This window comes from Poecile atricapillus, chromosome 23 (genome assembly GCF_030490865.1).
Source record: "Poecile atricapillus isolate bPoeAtr1 chromosome 23, bPoeAtr1.hap1, whole genome shotgun sequence".
Classification (NCBI taxonomy): domain Eukaryota; kingdom Metazoa; phylum Chordata; class Aves; order Passeriformes; family Paridae; genus Poecile; species Poecile atricapillus.
In genome coordinates, this window is record NC_081271.1 from 545,339 (window position 1) to 568,995 (window position 23,657).

At 49.9% G+C, this 23,657-nt stretch overlaps 1 protein-coding gene across 1 annotated transcript in view; it reads left to right on the forward strand.

Moving 5' to 3' along the window:
• Positions 1 to 20,217, forward strand: part of KCND3 (potassium voltage-gated channel subfamily D member 3) — a 100,571-nt gene extending 80,354 nt beyond the window's left edge. The window contains exons 4-8 of the mRNA XM_058855983.1: positions 8,632 to 8,733; positions 14,021 to 14,113; positions 16,588 to 16,644; positions 17,506 to 17,753; positions 19,997 to 20,217. Coding sequence (XP_058711966.1) covers positions 8,632 to 8,733; positions 14,021 to 14,113; positions 16,588 to 16,644; positions 17,506 to 17,753; positions 19,997 to 20,180 — 684 coding nt within the window. The 3' untranslated portion in view covers positions 20,181 to 20,217. The remainder of the gene's footprint in view (positions 1 to 8,631; positions 8,734 to 14,020; positions 14,114 to 16,587; positions 16,645 to 17,505; positions 17,754 to 19,996) is intronic.
• The last annotated feature ends 3,440 nt before the right edge of the window (positions 20,218 to 23,657 follow it).

Genomic DNA, 23,657 nt, shown 5'->3' on the forward strand with positions numbered 1-23,657 from the left:
GAGGGGATTGGGAGGGGATTCCATCTCCTCGGGAGATGCTGGCACACAGGCAGCTGAGGAAGAGGTAACTATGGAGATGCTTCAAAGGGGCTCCAGCCAGAAGGGAGGGAGAGCAGGGACACAAATGTGTGATTGCTCCTCCAGAGGATGCAGGAGCAGCCTGTGCCAGAGCCTGGGAAGATGCAGCAGCAGAGCTGGGAGAGGGGAGAGGGGCTGGGAAAGGCTGAGCTCTGGGTTTGTGTCATCCCCACAGCCATGAGGAAGGCAGCCCACACACCTGTCAATAACCAGGCCATTATAATAATTGATTTGCTACAGAGCAGGGGAGTCGGCTTTGAAATGTTCTGTGTTTCAGCTGACACCCTAAATTTTGGAGGTGGGTTACTGAACTTCAGAGCGTGGAAAAGAAGGGCCAGAAAAAGTGACTGGAGCTGTCTAAGGAGAGCTCAGCAACAGAACATGACTCAGTTCCAGCAGGGGATGGGGTTGGGAACTTAGGGGGAGAGAGAAACAATAAGGTTAAAACTGGAGCTGGCTGACATTTAAAGAACACGTTTTTTTTCAACCAGAATGAATCTGTGTGGAATATGTTTTTGTTGTTGTTGATATTTAACAGTCTTTGACAGGAGGAAAAAAGCTTTTTTATTCTTTTTTTTTTTTAAAAGATATTTCATTTTTGCCAGGCTAGGTACCTCTTTCTCTGTCACATCCCTTAATAGAGTTCAGGGGAAAAAGAAACCCAAACAAACAAGCCAACCAGGAATCCTGCCTCTTTTCTTTCATATCAACGAGGAAAGCAAAATAACATTTTCCATTAGTTCAGCTATTCCAAATTCCCCGAGTCCCAAATTGTGTAAGACAAGGAGCTGTCTCCTCTGAAGGGAAGGGCTGAAATCAGTGAGCTCCAGTTTATGGGTTCAGCCTCCAAAGCAAGCCCACACATCCAAATATTAAAGCCTGCTGTCAGCAGTGGCCCAGTGCCCAGCTGGAATGCCTTCCACACACATCCAGAGCTGCTCCACATTTATTTCCAGTTTCACATCAGGTCTCAGTCATAGCCCAGGACGTACAGGAACCCCCCTGGTCCATCCCCAGGGCTGTCCTGGGTCACCTCAGCAGTGTCAGGCTGTCCCTGTGGGGTGCCCAGGTTTTTGTGGCAGCCTCTGGCCAGATGGCTCCGTTCTGTAGCACAGCTGGGAGGATTTGTAATGGCTCATGCTGCCTGCTCCATCCCAGATGTCAGAGTAAATGCAGGCTGAAATGGCCTCCTCAAGGAGACCTGGATCAAAGCATTCTCCTCCTCTGGAATTGGCTGCTGGTGATCAGATTCTTTGCTGTTGCCTTCATCACCCAGTTAATGCCAAAATACCTGGCCTGGGCTGGGCACAGCAGCTCCCACCCTGGGGATTTGGAATTCACCGACAGCCCTGGGCAGAGTGAGCCAGGGAGCAGCTGTCCCTGTCCTCCCTGCTGTCCCTGTCCCCTCTGACAGCACCAGGATCTGGGCTGGGAGCAGCCTGTCCTCCCTGCTGTCCCTGTCCCCTCTGACAGCACCAGGATCTGGGCTGGGAGCAGCCTGTCCTCCCTGCTGTCCCTGTCCCCTCTGACAGCACCAGGATCTGGGCTGGGAGCAGCCTGTCCTCCCTGCTGTCCCTGTCCCCTCTGACAGCACCAGGATCTGGGCTGGGAGCAGCCTGTCCTCCCTGCTGTCCCTGTCCCCTCTGAGAGCACCAGGGCCAGGATCTGAGCTGGGAGCAGCCTGTCCTCCCTGCTGTCCCTGTCCCCTCTCTGACAGCACCAGGGCCAGGATCTGGGCTGGGAGCAGCCTGTCCTCCCTGCTGTCCCTGTCCCCTCTGACAGCACCAGGATCTGGGCTGGGAGCAGCCTGTCCTCCCTGCTGTCCCTGTCCCCTCTCTGACAGGACCAGGATCTGGGCTGGGAGCAGCCTGTCCTCCCTGCTGTCCCTGTCCCCTCTCTGACAGCACCAGGGCCAGGATCTGGGCTGGATCTTCCCCCAGTGCAGGAGCTTTGTCAGCACATCTCAGGAGCAGCCAGGGGCAGTTTCAGTGGGAACAGCAGCCCTGACACGGCTCTGGGTGATTCCAGTTCCCAGCAGGGAACGCTTTGCTCAGTGCTGAGAGCTCGCACAGGGAGAAGGGGGAGAGCTGGGAGCAGCTCCTGTCCCACAGAGTGAACATCCCTGAGCCATTCCCTTCCTCTCTGCAGGCTCCACACCATTAATTAGTGCTCATCCATCAGGGCCAGGACCTCGGCATGTGACACCAGATCAAACTCTGCTCATTCCTCCATCCCCTGAATACTTCATAGCTATTAATTAGGGGTGTGAGCTGTGTGAAAGATGTTATAGAAGTGATGTCTGGACACACAGATGAGAAGGGACAGACAGATAAATCACAGGCAGACAGCTGCTCATCACGCCTGGCTTCCCGTGAAGCACTGAGCCTTGTATTGGACTAATGGAGAACAGCAGCATCTCTGATAATGATGCAGGAAAACAGGAGGGTCTTTCCTTGCCACTTTTTTTAAGAAATAAGTTTCTAGACAAGCTCTGACACACCCTGATGTACACCTCACAACAATTCCACTTATTCTAGATTATTCCCACTACAGTTGGGCAACTCTTTAGCACATCCTTGGAGGAATTCTGACCCAAGCTCTAAAAATCTGTTCCAGCATTAATGCTATAAAAAAGCATTCATGTATGTAGGAATTTCTTTTACTATTATTTCAGGAAGGGAGGGAGAAGGGAAGAGAGGTGGTTTTGTCACTCAGCTGGGCTGCTAGTGTGGGAACTCCAGCAGACAAGAAGCTTTGCATTTCAGCCAAGTTGCTGCAACCATATAAAACATAATTCAAAGAAGGGAGAACTGTCCATAAGTCAGTCCTTACACAGAACAAGGTCTGGCTGGAACCCTTACGGGGTGGATGAGTACACAGACAACACACAGGCTGGAAATGAGAAGGAATTTCCTAAACAGAAGAAAGAATTTCTGAAACAAATGTCCTGTAGGGGCAAGAGCTTCACTAAGTCTGAGGCAGAGCTTGTTAAGCTCGAGATGAGAATGTACAAAAAGGAGTTTACAACAGGAGGGACCAGCCCCAGGGGCTGCCTGACCATCCTGCCAGTTTTGCATATTGTGACCCTCTGAAAATTCCCTCTTTAATCAGCATGGATATCTGTGACTGGTGGAGGCCCAGATCCATTAAACTCCATATTCTGTGCATTGTTCCACAAATAGCCTGAACACGATGTTCCTCAGTGTTGGAAGAGATTAAACGATAAAGTTCATTGGAAATGATGTTCTGTTGCTTTAATGGTGCCAAGGGTAAGGTAGCATTAAAAGGAGAGGCTCAGAGGAGGAGAGGGGAATCTTTCATCTCTGGAAAGTAATGAAGAGGCCCAAAATAAGATCGAGGTCTGACTGTAAGTGGTGCCATCAAATTATATAGGAATATAATGAGTTCTACACCACCTAATTTCCATATGCAGCTCTGTAACATTTCCCCCAAAGCAAAAGTGACAGAATATTTAAACTTGGCTCAGAAGCACTTTAATGTAAAGGTTTGAGAGGAAGTATAAATCCAAATGTGCACACTTTGTTTCTTGGGGAGAAAAAGAGAGGTTAAAAGGAGAAGAAAGTGTTGCTCTTAGATCCTGTAGCAGTGCTGTGCTCTGTTTAACTCTACAACCTGATTGTCACCTTTCCACCTTCCAGAATCAACCACATCCTTCCCAGATAGAACTTTAAGTCCAAACCCCAAACAAGCAACAGATGCAGACAAAAGCAAGAAAATCAAGCAGTTGCTGAATGGCTGCGATATTTCACCCTGAGAATAAAAACCAGATCCAAAACACTCACTGATGACTCAGGAGAGCAGCTTCATCTCAGCCTTAAAGCCCCAGCACTGCTCACCTACTACAGCAACCACCAGTAACATTCAAACTATCAAATATTGGGGAAGAAGCATTAAAACATGATTAATTACCTTGTGTAGCTACACTGCCTGCAGGTTCAACACTCCTCGAGGTTTAGCAGTGAAGGGAGACAGGACATGGACAGAGCAGCCCTCACCTGGGGAAAGGCTGAGGAGAGCTGTGGTCTCCAGAAGGGGCAGCTGCTTAATTCATGAGCTGTGCACGTGTGGAGACAGCCAAAAACCACACGGACAAACGGTGGAGGTGGCTCAAGATCCGTTAACCTCGTTAATATTTAAACACCTTCAGGTGTGTGTGGTTTGGAGATGCCCAAAAACCACACGGACAGAGGCTGGAGGTGGAGTTAAATCCGTTAACCTCGTTAATATTTAAACACCTTCAGGTGTGTGCAATTAGGAACTGTCCAAAAACCACATGGACAGAGGGTGGAGGTGGAGTTAAATCCGTTAACCTCGTTAATATTTAAATACCTTCAGGTGTGCACAATTAGGAGCTGTTGATGAACCAGCTGCACTCAGGGTGGAGGTGGCTCAAGATCCGTTAAATTCGTTAATATTTAAACACCTTCAGGTGTGCATCATTTGGAGATGCCCCAAAACCACATGGACAAATGGTGGGGGTGGAGCTAAATCCGTTGATCTCATTAATATTTAAACACCTTCAGGTGTGCACAATTAGGAACTGTCCAAAAACCACGTGGACAAAGGGTAGGGGTGGATTGAAGTCCGTTAACCTCGTTAATATTTAAATACCTTCAGGTGTGCACAATTAGGAGCTATTGATGAACCAGCTGGACTCAGGGTGGAGGTGGCTCAAGATCCGTTAACCTCGTTAATATTTAAACACCTTCAGGTGTGCGTGGTTTGGAGATGCCCCAAAACCACATGGACAAAGGGTGGAGGTGGAGCTAAATCCATTGATCTCATTAATATTTAAACACCTTCAGGTGTGCATTGTTTGGAGCTGTTCAGAACCAGCTGGACTCAGGGTGGAGGTGGCTCAAGACCCCTTGATCTCATTAATATTTCAACACCTTCAGGTGTTTGGAGCTGTTCAGAACCAGCTGCACTCAGGGTGGAGGTGGCTCAAGATCCATTAACCTCATTAATATTTAAACACCTTCAGGTGTTTGGAGCTGTTCAGAACCAGCTGCACTCAGGGTGGAGGTGGCTCTGCAGAGTTAGACCAGGGGAGCCAGGATTTGATTCCTGAGGTCCTTTCCAACCTCATCCTGAGAGTGATGATGCTGAAACCAGCTCTGGTGCACAGAGGGAGAAGGGGCTGCAGGGCCTGCAGAGAGTTCTGACATGCAGGTTCTCCACTCCCTGCTTGCTCAGGAACAGAAGATCTGGAAAGCTGAAGTTTTCTGGTAAATATGGAATTGTGTCATAGGTTGTTACTGAATAGGTTTTTTCTCCCACATAAATCAAGAGTGAGTGTTATCTCCATAAGAACTGGATGAAAATCATTAATAAATAATAATTAGGTGTTTCCTGAGCCTGCCATCTGGTAAGCATTTCTCCCAGCCAGCAGCTCCTGCTCCCTGCACTTCTCCAAAAAGCAACAAGATGAACTCAGGCTCTTCCCTCTCCTCTGCCAGCCTCTTTGGGAAGTGCAGACACCAGGACACTGCACCCTCCCCACCTGGGCAGGTCTTCACTGCCCTTCCTGCTCATTCTGAGCCTCCAGTTTCTTAAAAACCAGCAAAGCCCAGAAGTTACTGAGCCCTGCCTTCCATCCTGCTTGGAGAAACACGTGGGCTCCAAGATAACCAAATTAATCATTCTAACCTGTAAGTGGCTGTCATTAGTATTATTATTTTCATCATATAAATTATCTTCCAGATTAGGTCATATGCATTTTGAGATCCTGTGGTTTCCTAGCAACTCCTCTCCCCATCTCCATGCAGACACAGTGTGCCGTTTGCTTTTCCTTTTTTAGCCTCCTGTGCAGGGGTTATTTCAGTAACAGTGATCTCAGGCCTGGCCCTGGTGACCTTTAGTCTGTCACATTTTGGGGAGAAGATGAAAAACACAATCAGCCCCCCCAAAATGACATTTGCAGCAGAAGGCCAGAGAGCCACAGGCTTCCACCTGCCCATCTTCTGTGCCCAGACCAGGAGCTCTGCAGGACAGGGATGACAAAAACGTGCCCACGTGTGGTAAAAACTGGCACAATTTGGAAGATCTTAAATATTCTTTACTGTCAGGCTTGATCAAAGTGCCAGACCCCACAGAGACACAGGACAGGACCCCAAACACCAGGCAGAGACACTTCCCAAAGAATTCACATTTGTACACAGACATTCACAGAAAAACCTGAGCTGTTGTTTTAGAGTTGTTTCTAGTCCAATGAAGGAAACTGTCTGGAGGGCCAAACCAATTTTAGGCACCAATTTTAATTAACTTCTCTAGCTGAGTTAATCAAGATATCTACCAAATTTAATCACGATGGGGACCCGGAGTTGGGCGCTGTGACGATCCCAGCCAATCCTTTGTGTAAGGAGAACAGGATTAACTTCTGTCCTGCCCCATTGACATTTTTTAAAATAACAACGTCTGTTCTAAACTACAAAAGCTGTGGGGCTTAATTATTTAGATAGCAAGTGGCCCTGTTTCAAAAGGGAAAGGGAACAGACCTCAGAACCGTCTCCACTCCACATGGAGTACAGCTATTAATATTTGATCCCCTGCCAGCCTGGAGGCAAAGGGAATAATGTTCATTACAACAGCCTGAGACTGAATCCACTTTCACAATTGGCTGAAGATGAGGGTGAGCCTTTCCTGCCAGAGGTGGGGTAGGTTGGGCACTGGCAGTTCCTCCAGCAGAGGAGCTGGTGTTTGATCAAGCACAGAGAGAAATGGGAATCTTCAGTGGTGACCATCAGAACATCCCTGGAAAATCCACCACTGCATCCACTCCTGATTAGAGGAGAGAAATCACTGGGAGAAGTAAGGAACAGACACACAAAGGCAAATACTTGCATTTAGAATAAACAGTTTAATGGAGATGTAATTATCAGGAACAGAGGGACCATGCCATGTACCTGCAAAATGAAATATTGCTCATCCCTTATCCTGGCTCTCTCCCACGGCTCCCATTCCACAGCAGCAGTCCCCATGGATTTTGTTCCAGGCCACAGCCTAAGGCCGGTCCTTTCCAGGGCCGAGAGTGACACAGCAGCTCAGGAAAGTCTCCAGAAAAAGTGAAGATCCAATTTCACTTCCTCACTGTGTTCTCAGCCTGTGCCTTGGTGCCTTGGCCCAGCACAGAGATCTCACTCTCACACTGATCAGGAGGCTCAGCGTTAAAATGGGACAAGGGAATCTAGGTGAGGTATAGAAAATAAAGCCAATTTCAGATGTCCCCATTTTGGGGGGGCCAAAAGAAGACCTATTTTTCAGACTGGTCATGGTCTGTGTCACCCAGTTAAAGCTGCAGACTTTACCCTGTGCGTGTCTCCTCCTGAGAAATTGTCTGCTTGAGCACAAAGTCCTGAGGTTAAACAAATATTTCAAATATTTCCCATCCTGAGGGCCAGAGTGGCTCACACCTGGGCAGGGATAGAGCTCCTGAAATGGCTCCACTCTCTGGACCCACTGCAGATATTTGCCTCCTGCCTTTCCTCTTCCTACAGCGTTTACCCGTTAGCACCTCTAATTAGAAGGGAAAATCACGAGCTCCATGTTATTTAAGGGATTATGCAGCATTTTAAACCACAGCACAATGTAATTATTTTTTAATAGCTGCAGCTATTTCATGTATTTACTTTTAATGGTGTTTGAGTCATAAATTAACAGTAGAAAAGAAAAAAAGGCAAATCACTCGACAGAGAAGCAGGCAGCAACTGAAAAGAAAAACTAAAATGCTAAAAAGAATTATCAAAAATAATCAAAAAGGAAGAGGTAGGGTCTTAGTTTTTCTTGCTGGCATTATTCTGGACTGCTTCTTATCACCTAACGTGTCCCCCTGGAGATGTGTATTTTTGGACAGTTATTTTATCAAGTGCCACAGTTAATGAAGTCCCAGTGTCACTGCAGGGACACAGGTCTGGGCTCAGCACGAGCAGAGCAGGGGACAGAGACTGCCAAGGACAGAGCTGAGAGAGAAAGAGCGGCTTGAGGGTGCTGGGGAAGGGGAGAAATGGAGAACACCAAACCCTGAACAGCCCCTGTGCCCCGAGCACGGCCAGGACGGGGCTGCAGTGCTCTGCATCTCACCCCCAGTGACCTTTGGGGAGCACAGAGGGGCCTGCAGGGCCCCATTGCAGCACCCACTCTGTTTACTCAGCCCTAACTCAGTTCTGTTCTCCTCACTCTGTTTACTCAGCCCTAACTCAGTTCTGTTCTCCTCACTCTGTTTACTCAGCCCTAACCAGCCTGTTTCCCCATCCCTGACTCTGTTCTGTTCTCCCCACTCTGTTTCCCCTACTCTGTTCCCTCATCCCTAACCCCAGTGTCCCCAGCCCTAACCTCAGTGTCCCCAGTGTCACTCTGTGTCCCTGACACTGCTGCTGTCCCCAGTGTCACTCTGTGTCCCTGACACTGCTGCTGTCCCCAGTGTCACTCTGTGTCCCTGACACTGCTGCTGTCCCCAGTGTCACTCTGTGTCCCTGACACTGCTGCTGTCCCCAGTGTCACTCTGTGTCCCTGACACTGCTGCTGTCCCCACAGAAAGCTCGCCTGGCGCGGATCAGGGTGGCCAAGACCGGCAGTTCCAACGCGTACCTGCACAGCAAACGGAACGGGCTCCTCAACGAGGCCCTGGAGCTGACGGTGAGTGCTGAGCCCGGCCGTGCTCCGTCCCTGCTGGCTCCTGTGCCCCATCCCTGCCCACTCCTGTGTCCCCATCCCTGCCCTCTCCTGTGTCCCCATCCCTCCCGCTCCTGTGTCCCCATCCCTGCCGGCTCCTGTGTCCCCATCCCTGCCCTCCCTGCCCGCTCCTGTGTCCCCATCCCTGCCGGCTCCTGTGTCCCCATCCCTGCCGGCTCCTGTGTCCCCATCCCTGCCCTCCCTGCCGGCTCCTGTGTCCCCATCCCTGCCCTCTCCTGTGTCCCCATCCCTGCCCTCTCCTGTGTCCCCATCCCTGCCGGCTCCTGTGTCCCCATCCCTGCCCGTTCCTGTGTCCCCATCCCTGCCGGCTCCTCTGCCCTCTCCTCCCCTCCCTCCCCGCTCCTCTCCCCTCGCTGCTCCCGGGATGTGCAGGCACAGCTGGAATCCAGCTGCTGCACCTCAGGGCAGGGCAGGGCAAAGCTTCCCCAGCTGCTCCTGGGGCCGGGAGAGGCTCCGGGGGCCGGGGGAGGCTCCGGGGGCCGGGAGAGGCTCCGGGGGCCGGGAGAGGCTCCGGGGACCGGGAGAGGCTCCGGGGACCGGGAGAGGCTCCGGGGTTCCAGCAAGGAGCAGCTCCTCAGCCCCTCTGAGCCCCGGCTGTGCCGGAGCTGCTGGAGCTGCACTGATCTACCCAGCCCACACTGTAAACATCCACTGCCTCCCGTTCAGTTTTTAGGAGTCCAATATCGACTGTCTGATCCTCTACAGCAGGACAGGAAAATATTCCCTGGCCCCTGTTTCGGTCACTCTGGTGCTGGGTTTGTTTTTAAAGGCCTCCGGAGGCCTCTGGCTGCTCAGGAGGAGGAGGAAAGTGTGAAGTGCTCGGGTTGCTCAGCAGAACCAGCAAACACGAGATGAGGTTATTGCATTAATCCTGATCAACGCCAGAGCAGGTATTAGCACACTTCATGGATTTCATTTCAAATAAATCAGCCTTTCCTGCACGTGGAGAGCAAAGAGAGAGAGATGAAGAATGATTGAGCCCCAGAGCGCCCTAGAACTGATTTGTGCAGCATCACTTGGGATCTAATCCTCAATTTCACTCTCCCTGGGACACATCCCTGCTTTTGTGCCCAGGGAGGAACAACAGAGCTGGGGGAGAGTCTGGAGAACAAGTTTCTGAGGAGCAGCTGAGGGAGCTGGGGGGCTTTTCCAGCCTCAAAGATTCTGTAAAATCAAGCTGAGAAAGCCTTGCAGCCCCTGTGAGAGCTGAGAGCTGCTCCCCAGGCTGTGAGCTCCGTGCAGCAGCTGGTTCTGGCACCTGGGATGTGCTCAGGGCAGCCTGGCACAGACAAACCCGACCCTTCACACCTGGACTGTCTCTAAACTCCACCCAAACACTTCACACCAAGTCCAGGTTTGGAAGCTGGGGGACAGAGCAGTTCTGTCCTCCCAAAACAAGTTGGATCCCTCTGACTGCACATCCAGCGCTGTCTCCTGCTCTGCCAGTGGCAGCCTCGCTCAGGAATCTGTTCCTTGGACCATCTGGCACTGCTGAACAGCTCCGGAGAAGTTTCTGTACCGAGGAGAGGCCTTGACTGCTCACACCTATCCCAGAGCTTTATCCCCACACAGGGAAGTCAGCTCTGCTGGGATTCTGCTATTTCATTACCCACAAACACGCAAAAATTTGACTAAAAATTCTAAATCTCCTTCTCAGCTTCAGGTTTCTGGTCTTTAAAATTGCCAGGAGAGCTTAGCAGGATCACTCAGTTTGCTCTTGATCTTCCAGCCTGTCATCCCAACAAGGATCTCCTCACTTCTCTTGTCAGCCAGAGCTCCCTGCCAAGAGCACTCAGGGAAGAGCAGCTGACACACCAATGCTCAAGCCCAAAATGCGCGAGGCTGAGAGAAATATTTGGCTGAATGGGTTCATTTTCTGGCACTCGCCCAAAAATAAGTGGGAAAAGGATCATTTTGGCTACAAAGCTACTGTAGACACAGGAAGGAAAACAGAAACGTTTCTAAAGAGGTTCTAGAGGGTTTTTTTTTTACCCATTAATAACTAAATTTAGGTCTATAGGAGCTCTTACAGCAGATTTTCACAAGGTTTTCTGGCTGTAACTTCCTTCCTGGTGGGCTTATAGCTCTAAATCATAGAATCCCAGAAGGGTTTGGGCCAGAATCAAAACCCAACACGTCTCTCCCTCCCCCAGTAGAGACACTAAATAATTACAGAACTGCAGAGAGTTCTTCCCTACAGGTGAACATGACCAGCTTAACTCCATAAGACAAGATTTAATGTCCTTTCATTTCATGGCCGAGCAGCAAACTCTTCTAAAGAGTACAAAATGTGAATGACAGCAAGTCTAGACAGCCAAATTTTTTAAGCTGTAAAAACATAAAGGAACAGGGCTCGTGTAGCTGCTGTAATAGGCACCAAAATATTATCTCCATACTGTGCATATTTGTCAGTGAAATTAGTGTCAAACTGCTTCCCTGCTCAGGTCCAAGGCCTGTTTTGACACCTTGCCCAGGATCTGTGTGAACAGGAACGGGACAGGCTGCCACAGAGCTGCCTCATCCCCCAGCAGCAGCTCCAGCTGCAGCTCCTCCATCACCAGCAGATGTTCTCTGCCACCCCCAGGGATCCCACAGCTCTGGGATCACGGTGACAAGGCCAGCAGGTGACAAGTGTGGCACTGGTCACCGAGCAGTGACAGCCCCACGCCGTCCCTGGCTGGGCTCTGCAGCCAAACCAACAGCCTGGAAAGGCAGGAGAGCTCAGGATTCCAGAAACTCCAGAAGGTGAAGGTGTGCTTCCACCAGCACCAGGAGGGACACACTGACACCACCTGCCAAGGGTCTCCAGCCTGGAGCCTCCCAGCAGAGGGAAGAGGAGGCAAAGGAAAGGATTCATGCGAGGACAGCAGCAGGAAGGAGATCAGCTTCCAGCGACAGAGCGCACTCGTGCTCCACAAACGTGTGGATTTGTGGCATTTGCCATCTAGACACGAACTACTCAGACTGGTTTTGTCTCATTTAGAGATTTTTTTAGTGGGCTTTATGTCAAAAGTGCTCAAGGGATGGTGAGATTCTTCCCATGGCAGCAGCCTACATATCCTCTTAGCACTAATCTCCTTGTACAGCTGAAATTCCCTTTTAGCTGCAGTGCCAGGAGGTGAATATCCCAGGAACAGGAGGCTGGGAGCTCTGGAGCTTTTTCACAAGCCCCAGATAAGCACTGGGCAGGGCCAGCCCAGCCCCTGAAGCAGCTCAGCAGGGCCCACTGATGGAGCACCACGATCCAGGTAAAGTGGAAGAATTTTGGATTTCAGAACTGACACCTCAGTGAGCTGCAGCCTCCCCCAAAGCGACCAGCAGATCACTGAACGTCCTCCAAGAGCCAACTGAGCGGTAACTGGCATCAGATCCTGGCAAAACTGGCATCCCTGCCTCTCCTTCCCCCACCAGCTCTGCCACTGCAGCCAGACCCTTCTGCTGAAGACACAGATTTTGTTTTCCTGCAGTAACACAGGAACCACTGATGCACAACCCACGTCTGTAGGATCCCTTTCCTCAGCACCATCCCAAAATGCCGAGTGCCTGGGATGTTGGCCCTGGCCCAGGGCAGCTGTTCCTGCAGATCTGGTGCCTCCTTTCCACCTGGGATGGCCTCGGGGGTTCCTGCTCTTTGCTTCTGCAGACTCTGAGCTGACTGAAAAGAATCCCAAAGAAGATGAGGTCCAAGTCCCAGTCCCTGACACTCGAGGTCACCCCTGGTCAGTGCCATCCCCTGGGCCCTTCCCAAGGCCAGCGTGTGCCGGGAGGCAGAGGCAGAGCTGGGCTGTGCTGCCAACTCCTCACAACTGCCTTGGCTCTCCTGCCAGAGCTGCGGAAGCTCTGTCTTGGCTTTCAGCTCCCATTTCCATTTCCTCTCAGGCAAATCCTCATAAAAAGATACTGTTTGCAATATGTGCTCTTGCTCTCTCTTTTCCCAGTGTTTTAGTGCAGCATCATCTCTGCTTTAGGGCTTCCAAGGAGCTCCATGGGAAATATTCCAACCCAGACTCCAGTGGAGTCAGTCTCAGCAGGAGCCAGCAGAACCTGCTGGATGTGTCACCTCACCAGGAGGATTGTTAATAAGAAAAATGGAACTGATTTTTGTTTTTAGGCCACTTCTAAAAATACGTCTGGGAATGTTCATCTTCCAAAACAACAGCAACAAAAAATCCATAACCTGCCTAAGATGCATTCCCACAGGAATCTATTAATTCTGTGTTCAGGAAGTCGGCTTCCTTAATGTACCACTTCAGCTGTGTTTTGGCACCTGTCAGAGTTATTCCTTCACTTAAGGATCCCAGCAGCAGCCAGGATCCAGAGCAGGTCCTTGCAGGGAGCACACAGGGGTGTGTTTAGGTGCAATGCTTTAACCACAGCTGAATTTGATCCTCTCGAGAGCAACAAGCAATGTCCTGGCAGGATGTTCTGCCGAGATTTCCTCTCCTGAGCAGCGGTTCAAACCATGCACATCCATTTTTTACTTCCAGATTTAGCCATTAGGGAGGACACCCCTTACTTCTGAGGCACTGGGAACATCTGGCACCACCCAAGTGCTGCTTTAATGCACCCCATGGTCTGTGGAAGCGTTCATCCTCAGAGACACACCACAGATTAACGTGTGCTGGAGCCACAGGCAGTTTAGAGACTGGAAACTCAAGCAGCACTGAGAGAATGTCCTTCTGGCTGGGGATGGAGTGTGCTGTCCTGCTGTCCTGCTGTCCTGCTGTCCTGCTGTCCTGCTGTCCTGCTGTCCTGCTGGCTGTGCCCCAGGAGAACACGGACCCAGCCCAGGCACAGCCAGGGGAGCAGCACAGCACAGCCCCAGCTCAGGGCACATCTGCTGCCCTTCAAAGGTCACGGCAAGCTCAGGCTGAATGGCTTTTGGAAAAGTGCAGCAGCACAAAGTCTTTTCCTCTTTGCTCTCTGATCCCTGAGCTTGGCATCGTGAGCCAGCAGCTCTGCCCGCTCCTCCTGCCCGGATAAAGAACTCCTAGAAACACCCAGGGTTTGAGTCCAGCCCGAGCCCACCGGGGTGGACAAGTGAAATCACTGAGAAAAAACCTGAGGAAGCTTCCTAAGAGTCAGGAGATAGATCTGAGAGCCGGCAGCACTGGAATTGTTGTGTTTACCCCTGTGCCAGCTCCTGCTGGTGCTGCTGGTTCTGTTTGTTTCCCTGCTTTTACACCCGCTCTGGGTTTTGCTCCCCTCCTCTCTCTCTGTGGCTATTCAGGGATCCACCGAAGAGGAGCAGCACATGACTAAAGGCACCTCTTTAATCGAGAGCCAACACCACCATCTGCTGCACTGCCTGGAAAAAACAACCGTAAGTACCAGCACAGCTTCCCAGCCGGGCTCCGGGGGGAGATTCCAGCCCGGGGGCTCGCAGGGACCCCCAACCCTCCCTGCCAGGGCTGCTGCTCCCCTGGGCTCCCCACAACACTCTGCAGTGGGTTAAATGTGCTTCTGCTGCATTGTCCTGGAAAGAACAATTCCTGTGCAGAGGGATGAAGATGGGATTAGCTGCTCCCCTCAGTCCCCACACCTGTAATTCATCTGAGCACACACAGATTCCACAGAGAGGTCAGGCACATCCTAGAATAGGAAGTTTCATTTCTTCAGTGCTCCTGAAAGAGACCCAAAGTGCATTTCCCTGGTGCTGAGCAGCACTGAGGGACAGCTCTGCTGCCTTGGGAGGAAGATGCTGCTGGGGACTCCAAACCACAGCCTGGGAAAAATAACCTTTAGCCCAGGGGATGGTTGAGAGAGGATGAACTCTGTTCAGGGGTTTAAGGGTTGCACACATCTTTTCTCATCTCTGTCTGGCTGCAAGGGCAGGTGATTTATCTCAAAGCCAGTTTGTACAGCATGACTTTTCTGTTTTGTTTTCTTTGGTGTTGGGAGTCAGAGTTTGACTTTGCTTTACTGACTGATTGTGTATGCAGAAGTCTTTGGGAACATTTCAGATATTTATTTGATACATATGTTTTGCTTCCAGGTTTATATAAAAGGTTCTGCAGTAAAAGAACACATTATCTAGACCATGATTCATTCTAGGGAGAATGAAGGGAGGTTAACACTTGAAATATTCATGCATTTTTCTATCTGCATCCATCATCAAATGTACTTTTGATTTCTGACTTGCAAGGGTTTCTTTTAGACAAATCACCTTCACTTCCATAGTTTGGCTTGTGCTGGAATAGCACCACTTAGGCCTCAGAGATACACTGGAAGAAGCTGAGTAATTAATTACAGTGACCTGAGCCCAACGAGCTCTAAAGGTTCCTGTGCCAAGGGCAGTGAACTGATTCTTCCTGTATCAATCACTACTGAATTTGTTTTATACAACTCATGCTGCCTTTATTTCAATGTTACATTACCAGCAGATATTTCACAACCTGACTCTTCAGTTTAAAACTTTCTGCCTAAAACCTTCAGTACCATGAGCCACATTTCACAAAAACACTTTCATTTGGAAACGTGAACAAATTGGCTGAAGCAAACAAAAGCTGCAGGGTCTGCTCCTTTAGAAAGGTTCACTGAAATTCTGAGCTGTGCCTGGGCAGGTGAACATCTCTGGGGCTGCACAAGATGCTCCATCACTCATGAGCTGAAGGAACTGGCCAAAGTGTGCCCTAATTTGGGGCATGGTGCCCTAATTAGTGGTGTGGTGCCCTAATTAGTGGTGTGGTGCCCTGTGTGTGTCAGCCCACCTCACCAGCAAAGGCTGATGGCTCCAGCTCACAAACCTGCTCAGACAGAGTCACAGGAATTGACAGTGTTCCAAATGCTCCTCTTTTTCAGCAAACAGTGGCAATAACAGTGATACTTGAATTTTGGTTAAAACTCAGCAGGAGAATCTGCACAGTGGGGTTTTCCCTCCTGTTTCTCAGCCAGTTATTGCCATGGTGTAGCACCAAATCAAGCAGCAGGTTTGGATTCTGGTCTGGAATGATCAGAAAGTTCGATGGGTTTGTGTGGAGATCTGTACTTCATGAAATCTGATCAAGGACTGTGCAACAGAAAATTTAAATTGCAGTAAAAGCATTTTTAAACACTGAAGAGTCATTTTGTGAGCAAGTTGCAGGAATGGAATGAGGAATGTACCATGGTTGCAAGCTTGTTTCAATGGGCAATTCACCTTTCCTGAAAGCAGGCAGAGGATTCTCAAAGTCCATTATTTATTGGCCTGGTCTCTGGGTTGTCACTGGCACACACTTCCAGCTGAGAGGCTGTGAATGGTCCCAGATCTGCTGTGTCAGATGACAAAGTGACCCTGGAGCACTTGTAGCTGCCACAACAGAGATTACTTTGTCATATTCCCACAGCAGATGGAGTTTGTTCAAACAAAAGGAGGATTTTCCCCCTCTCATTCCAGCTCCCAGATTGAGTCTGGACATTCACATGCTGTATTTTCCCCAAGTGCTGAGTGCCTTGTCCCAGTCCTTCAACCCAAACCCTTCTTTGGGGTTTGATCAAACCCCACAATCCATTGGTGACACAACAGCAAAACAATCCCAATCTGGGATTTGTGAATCAGCAACTGAAACCTTCTTTGTCTTTGCCTTTGGCTCTCAAAAGATCAAAGTGATAAAGTTGTTCTGGGTTTTGTTGTGCTTCCATGAACGGAACACTCAAAAGCTGAATTGTCAGAAGGATTCTGGTTGAGGGAGGTTCTGTTGCCCATTCAAACTCGAGCTGGAATGCTGAGGCGAGAGATGCAGTGCTGGGATTAACTTCTGAATGCTGGAATGGACAATGAATTGTGTTTTTATCTTCTGTTGGCATGTTGTCCCGTAGGGATTGTCCTATCTTGTGGATGATCCCCTGTTATCTGTACGAACTTCCACCATCAAGGTATTTCCTTTTCAATTCGATCTGTTTTCTCTGTGGTCTCTGTGACATGTCTGGACAGTGTTTGCTCACTTCTCGTTCTGCTCTTGTCCTGGGGTGTTTGTGCACGTGGCTCCCTTTGGCTTCCCAGTGCTCTTGTTCCCTGTGAGAGTTGTTTCTTGTTCCAGTCATCTGGTGGCTGCCTTCAGCATGGTTGCTTTTGTTTCCCATCTCTTCTGAAGCTGACAGGGACCAGATGAAGTCTGTTCACTCTACCTGGGTGTTCACAGCCACACATATGAGTTCTTTCTTTCAGGATTTCTTGTTCCTTAGCACAAAAGCTCTTTACAGATTTCTGAATTTCCTTCCCCCTGAACACTTCCCCCTCTTCACTGCCGTGTTTATTCCTCCTGGCTCATGCACTGCAGGGATGCTTTGAACCCTGCAGCCAAAGCAAGCACTAAGTTCTATGGCCAGGTGATCACCAAATAAAATACAATCCTGTCCCCGGGCACAAAGGAAAAGGAGAGTGAACTCCTTTTGGGTTTAATAACCATGTGGCATTCCAGACTTTCTGAGACCATTCTGGAATCCAGACAAAAAAATGAACAGAAATTCAAGCCCTATGGATTTGAGCCCAGCAGATTGACCAGCTCAGCCTGTGTGAGCAAGGCAGCAGTGGGGCCCCCTCGCTTTGCTCAGAGCAGCAGCAGCTCCTCTCGCTTCCCTGCTGACACAGGAGAGCAGAACCTTCCCTGGCTGCAGTGAGGGCAGAGCAGTTTCCTTTTGAGACCTGCCCGGTGCAGCCCTTTCCGTGGAGACAGAGAGCATCTCCCCCAGCCCAGGCTGCCCCCAGGCACTGACAGCTCTGCTTCTCCCTGCCAGAACCACGAGTTCATCGACGAGCAGCTGTTCGAGCAGAACTGCATGGAGAGCTCGATGCAGAACTACCCCTCATCCCGCAGCCCCTCGCTCTCCAGCCACCCCGGGCTGGCCACGTCCTGCTGCTCCCGGCGCAGCAAGAAAACCACGCACCTGCCCAACTCCAGCGTGCCGGCCACGAGGCTGAGGAGCATGCAGGAGCTGAGCACCATCCACATCCAGTGCAGCGAGCAGCCCTCCCTCACCACCAGGTACGGCCAGGGGCTGTGCTCAGTGGGGCTGGCAGGGCTGCTGGGGCTGTGTCCAGCTGTGTCCAGCTGTGTCCAGCTGTGTCCAGCTGCAGGGCTGTGTCCAGCTGTGTCCAGCTGTGTCCAGCTGTGTCCAGCTGTGTCCAGCTGCAGGGCTGGCAGGGCTGTGTCCAGCTGTGTCCAGCTGTGTCCAGCTGTGTCCAGCTGCAGGGCTGGCAGGGCTGTGTCCAGCTGTGTCCAGCTGTGTCCAGCTGCAGGGCTGGCAGGGCTGTGTCCAGCTGTGTCCAGCTGTGTCCAGCTGTGTCCAGCTGCAGGGCTGGCAGGGCTGTGTCCAGCTGTGTCCAGCTGTGTCCAGCTGCAGGGCTGGCAGGGCTTTGTCCCTCCCAGTGAGGAGCCAGGGGAAGCAGCTCCTGGCTGTCCTGGGAAGAAGCAGGTAAAGCCAGACCCAGGATATCAGGAGAAGGTGGATATCAGAAGGTGGAGATCAGGAGAAGGTGGAGATCAGGAGAAGGAAGGTGGATATCAGGAGAAGGTGGATATCAGGACAAGGTGGATATCAGGACAAGGTGGATACCAGGACAAGGTGGATATCAAAAGGTGGATATCAGGAGAAGGTGGATATCAGGAGAAGGAAGGTGGATATCAGGAGAAGGTGGATATCAGGACAAGGTGGATATCAGGAGAAGGTGGATATCAAAAGGTGGATATCAGGACAAGGTGGAGATCAGGAGAAGGTTCTTCCCCCCAAGGGTGGTAGCACACGGAACAGGCTCCCCTGGGAAGGGGCACGTTGGTAAAACCAGAGCTGTGGGAGAGCTGACGTGTTCCCCCTGGGACACTCCACTGATTTTCAGTGTCCAGAAGTCTAAATTGCTACTCTAAGCATCACTGGGAAGCAAATAAGAGGGATTTCACAATGGTGTCTTAGTAGCTGTGACCTAAAATAGCCATAAAGGACAAAGGTGAAGTGTCCCTTAATAGAAAATGTTTAAAATTTCATATTATACATGAATTGCTGAAAAAGAATCATTTATTCACCATATAATTCCTGCAAATAGTAAATTATTTGCTAAATCCCCCTCAGCCCATGAAGTTTTTTGTGCAGCAGGGCTGGTTCTGAATGTCCCATTCCTCTTCTCCCCACTCCTATCAAAGGGATGTAGAAACAAAGCTGCCTTTAGGGCAGCAAGTGATTACTTCATGCCAGACGGGCACTTCAGAGCATGAATTATGAATGAATAAGCATAAAACAAGTCTCCAGCTATTTCAGTTCCAATATGACAATAATTTAAACCAGCACCTGAAGCAGTAATTCAGGGGAATGTCAACTGTTCTGGGTGCTAAATCAGATGCTGGTGATATTTTAAATGTCAACACTTATTTCACTGGCTTACCAAACTGGGCAAGGATGGAGACAGAAAAAAAAAAAAAGCTTTTGAGATATTTTTTGTGTGGAGTTCAATCAGCTGGGTGTGCTGGTTCCCACTGGCAGGAGCAGCCAGGCCCTGGGGCTGCCCCACGCTCAGGCTGTGCCCCAGGCATCGGAGCTGGTTCTGTTCCTGGGTGTTTGAGGATCAGAATCCATCCATGATAACATCCTCATTGTTATCTCAGAATCCATCCGAGATAACAACAGCAACAGCTTCCCCACTGCCAGCTCCGCTTTCTGAAAGGACGGGCCTTGTGTTGAAAATGAACAAGTTGGGCTGCTAATAGCAGACTCCTGGAGCTGTGCAGATGCACAGAAATCAACCTATCATTTTCCCTCCGTAATTAATTATAGGATGCAATTGATGCAGATCTAATAAGAATGCTCCCAGCTGTCAGATCCTTGAAACTGCTGCAGAGAGAAATAAAATAGCAAAGATCAAGGGACGGTGAATATGAAAGAGGTATTTGAAATGCAAGAAAACATTCTCAGAAAGAGCTACCTGTGCTCTGAAAAGATGCACTACACAGGACAGCGTATTTAGACGTCCTTTTAAATAAACTAGAATTATGCAAGAAGGAAATGGAAACAGAGCAATTTGCCCCATGAAAAGCTGTCTCCTACCCGGGGGAACATTGCCAAAGCTCGGTGCAATGTGTGTAGATGTAAACGGTGCCTTGCAGGAACGGGAGGGGCGTTTAAATGGAGCCTTTGATCATTTCAGCTGAATAAGATCCCGATTAAGAGCCACAACCGTTCCCATCCCTTCTCCCGCCTCACGTCGAGAAACGAGCCGAGCACTAAATTTGTTTTCTAGTCGTTCCAGCCTCAACATGAAATCGGACGAGGGGCTGAGAGCGAACTGCAAATCCGCGCAGATCACCACGGCCATCATCAGCATCCCCACGCCGCCAGCGCTCACCCCCGAGGGCGAGAACCGGCCCGGCCCCGGCAGCCCCGCCACCAACGCCCCCAGCATCGTCAAAGTGTCCGCGCTGTGAGCGCTCCCGGGGACCGGGACAGCGCGGGGACAGCCGGGGACAGCCGGGGACAGCCGGGGACAACGCGGGGACAACGCGGGGACACGGCCGGGACAGCCGGGGACAGCCGGGGACAACGCGGGGACACGGCCAGGACAGCCGGGGACAGCCGGGGACAACGCGGGGACACGGCCGGGACAGCCGGGGACAGCCGGGGACAGCCGGGGACAGCCGGGGACAACGCGGGGACACGGCCGGGACAGCCGGGGACAGCCGGGGACAGCCGGGGACAACGCGGGGACACGGCCGGGACAGCCGGGGACAGCCGGGGACAGCCGGGGACAGCCGGGGACAGCCGGGGACAGCCGGACCCGCGGGGCCAGCAGCGCTGGGTGAGCCAGCACGGCCGGAGGAACGAGCGGAATATAACACTGTGTATCGCAGCACCTTTTTAAAGGTTTTTAATGGATAATATTTATTCATGAGGAAATGACTGAAAAGGTGAAAAAAAAAAAAAAAAAAAAAAGGATTTTGTGAATTTTTGGGTTTGTTTTTTTTTTTTTTTTCCTTCGTGGAGCAGAACCTTTAAACCAACCAAAATTTCACTTGTTTCGTTTTTGGTTGTTTTTTTTTTTTTTTCTTTTATAGGAAGAGATTTAGACAAAAGAAGCCACCTGTCACAGCAGTCCCCTGCATGGCTGTGTGTGTGTGAGAGTGTGCAGAGAGCAGCTCCAGGGCAGGGCCAGCACCCCCTGTGCACACACCCCACACACACCTCCCACCCTGCAAAACATCCCCATTTAGACTATTTTGTATCCGCCTTTCAAGTCAATACAGTGCAATTGCAAACAGTGTGTTTGTCTGCTAATTATTGTCTGTGGAAACATATTTGTGGAGAAAAACAAAAACAACAACAACAAAAAAAAAAAGGAGACAGGCTTTAGTAGAGTTTTAGTCCCACCTGGGTATCTGCTTTCTATTTTTGTTATCACTTACTTGTAAGAGTGTGACTAGACTACAGCTCTGTATTTTTAAAAAGGAAAAAAAAAAAAGGTAGGATTCTTTTTTAATACTGTACACACAAATGGCAAAGAATGAAAGCACTGAACTCAACTGCATCAAGTGTTCATGAGTCCAACAGAGGTTCCTTGTAATGTATGCCCATGCTTTTTACCTTTTGGTTTCTCTATAGAAATTCCTTTGCTAGCACTGGACGTGTAACCCGTTGTAAATAGTAGCCAAATACTGTCTGGATTTATACTTGATAATTAACCCCAGAGCCAAATATCTTGCATGGACAGAGAGGTATTTGGCTTTTTCACAGTCTTAGGGCTCCAGTTGGCCCATCCACGGCTTCTGGGCTGCATTGATTTTGGGGATAGACCAGGTCAGCAATTTCAGCTCTCCAGGCCCAGCACAGGATCCGCTTGAGAAGGGGGAGCAGGACTGGAAATGGAAAACCTTTGCTAATGTGTGGTACAGACAGCATTTTCTATTCACATGTAGTTTGGGAAAAGTCTAATCATGAACTAACAGCTAACCAAAACCTGAAGAACACTGTGTGGTACTGCCAGGTACCTCATCCTGGGACCCCTCCAGGGAGGATTCACCACAAGGAAATCCATGGACCTGAAGCACAGCTGATTCCCCCTGCCAAGGGGAACTCCCTCCTGCCATTCTGCCTTCCTGGAGCCCCCTTTTCCAGGGGGATCCACGAAGGGCAGAGTGAGGAGCATCCCCCACCTTCCCCTGTCTGGCTGATCCCATGCACAAACCTCGCCAAGGCCCCAGGGAAAGGTCCCGTTCCCCTCTGAGCAGGGATTTTACCATCACAGTTAAAAGAGTGTTTGAGGCTGCTTCAGCAAAGGGATGATTTATTTTACCATCCATCATGACCTCTCCCCATGTAATATTTATATGCACATATACACACACATAGAACTAATTACAGACACATACATGTATAGATAATTAATGCTGATTACACATACGAGCTGCACCCTGCTTTGGCAGCACTCCTGCTGTGAGTGAGCTGATGCATTAACTCAATACCCTCCTTAGAACCCTCCAACATCCCAGGACCAGCAGGCTGAGCCTCCAGTAGCTGCACCAGCTTCCAGTCATTTATTCCAGTGCTGTAATATGTTACCCAAAACTATGTTTAGTCCTGTTTTAAAAGATTAAAACGCTCTGCCTTTTGCTGCTTCCTGTAGGAGGTTATACTGCAGTTAATCTTACCATTACTGAGGTTTTTTTTCTCGATGTTTCAATTTAATTTTGCTGTATTTTCATTAACTGCCATCACCTGAGCACCCCTGCCCTTCTAGATCAGAGGCCTTGCTCTCCACCCCTTGCCACCCCTGCAACCTCATCTCCACTGGCACAGAGTGAGGGTGAAATTCCCCCTTGCTGACAGGGGAAAGGAATAAAAATTACAAAGAGTCAGGGACTCCACGTGGATTCTTGGTGCTGCCTTTCTTACTCCTGATTTAGTGTGGAGTGCTGAACAGGGCACTTCCCATCTCTGTACCTGTAAATAGCCATGGTGGCAGCCCTCTGCAAAGCACTACTGGGGCTTCTAATCGCTGTCAATCCAACCTTTTGGAAAAGAGAGCATAACATTCAATTTTTAGAGGTTAAAAAGAAGGAGAAGGCCAGTTCCAGGAGTTTCTGGCTGGCTGCTTGGGCTCTGATTGCCACGGCCTCTGTTCTCTTCCAGAGGACAGGAATTGTTTTCCTTGCTGGGGAAGCAGGGTTTGTTCCTCTGCCATGGGCTGGGCAGGTGCTGCCCCAAGCTGTCAGCTCCTCAGCACAGGCTCTCAGGGGATAAAAACAGAATTAAGTCTGAGCCCAGAGGAACAGGGCTAAAAGTATTTTCAATGGAGGCATTAGCCCCCTCTATCCTCTGAAGTCACCCAAGTAAAGCTTCTGAAAGCACCTGGAATTGTGTTGTGGAAAACCTGAGCGGGGCAGAACGGCTTCCCCAAACTTCAGAATCCTCAAACAGCACCGAGAGCAGGACAAGGCACCCCTGGGAGCTCTGGAGGCACAACTTCACCTGGAGGATGTGGCTCATGCCCCCAGTGCTCCCAGTGCTCCTCTCATTCCTTGCAACTTTCTATAGTTTTAGAAAAGTTCCTTTAAAAGAGATAAAAAGGGATTCTTTGTACAAAAAGCAAGTGGAAGAGCATTATTTTTTCAGATTTTCCTAAAGCAATATTAAAAATATCATTTTTCTAAGCATTTTATTTCCTTTCCAAAGCTTTTTATTCTGAAGGAAAAATATTTTCACTGATTTTCAGCCTGTCCTATCAATAGATTTCCTCTCTTCTCACCTGGCATTGAGCTGCTAACAGGATTCACTCCCAGCTGGCAGCAAATGATGAAAAATACCTTTCCCACATAGGCTTTGATTTCCATCTACTCTTTCCAAAAGCCACCTTTTGCTTTCATTTTCCTTAAAATGACAACCTAAGTAACACACGTGGCTTTAGTGTG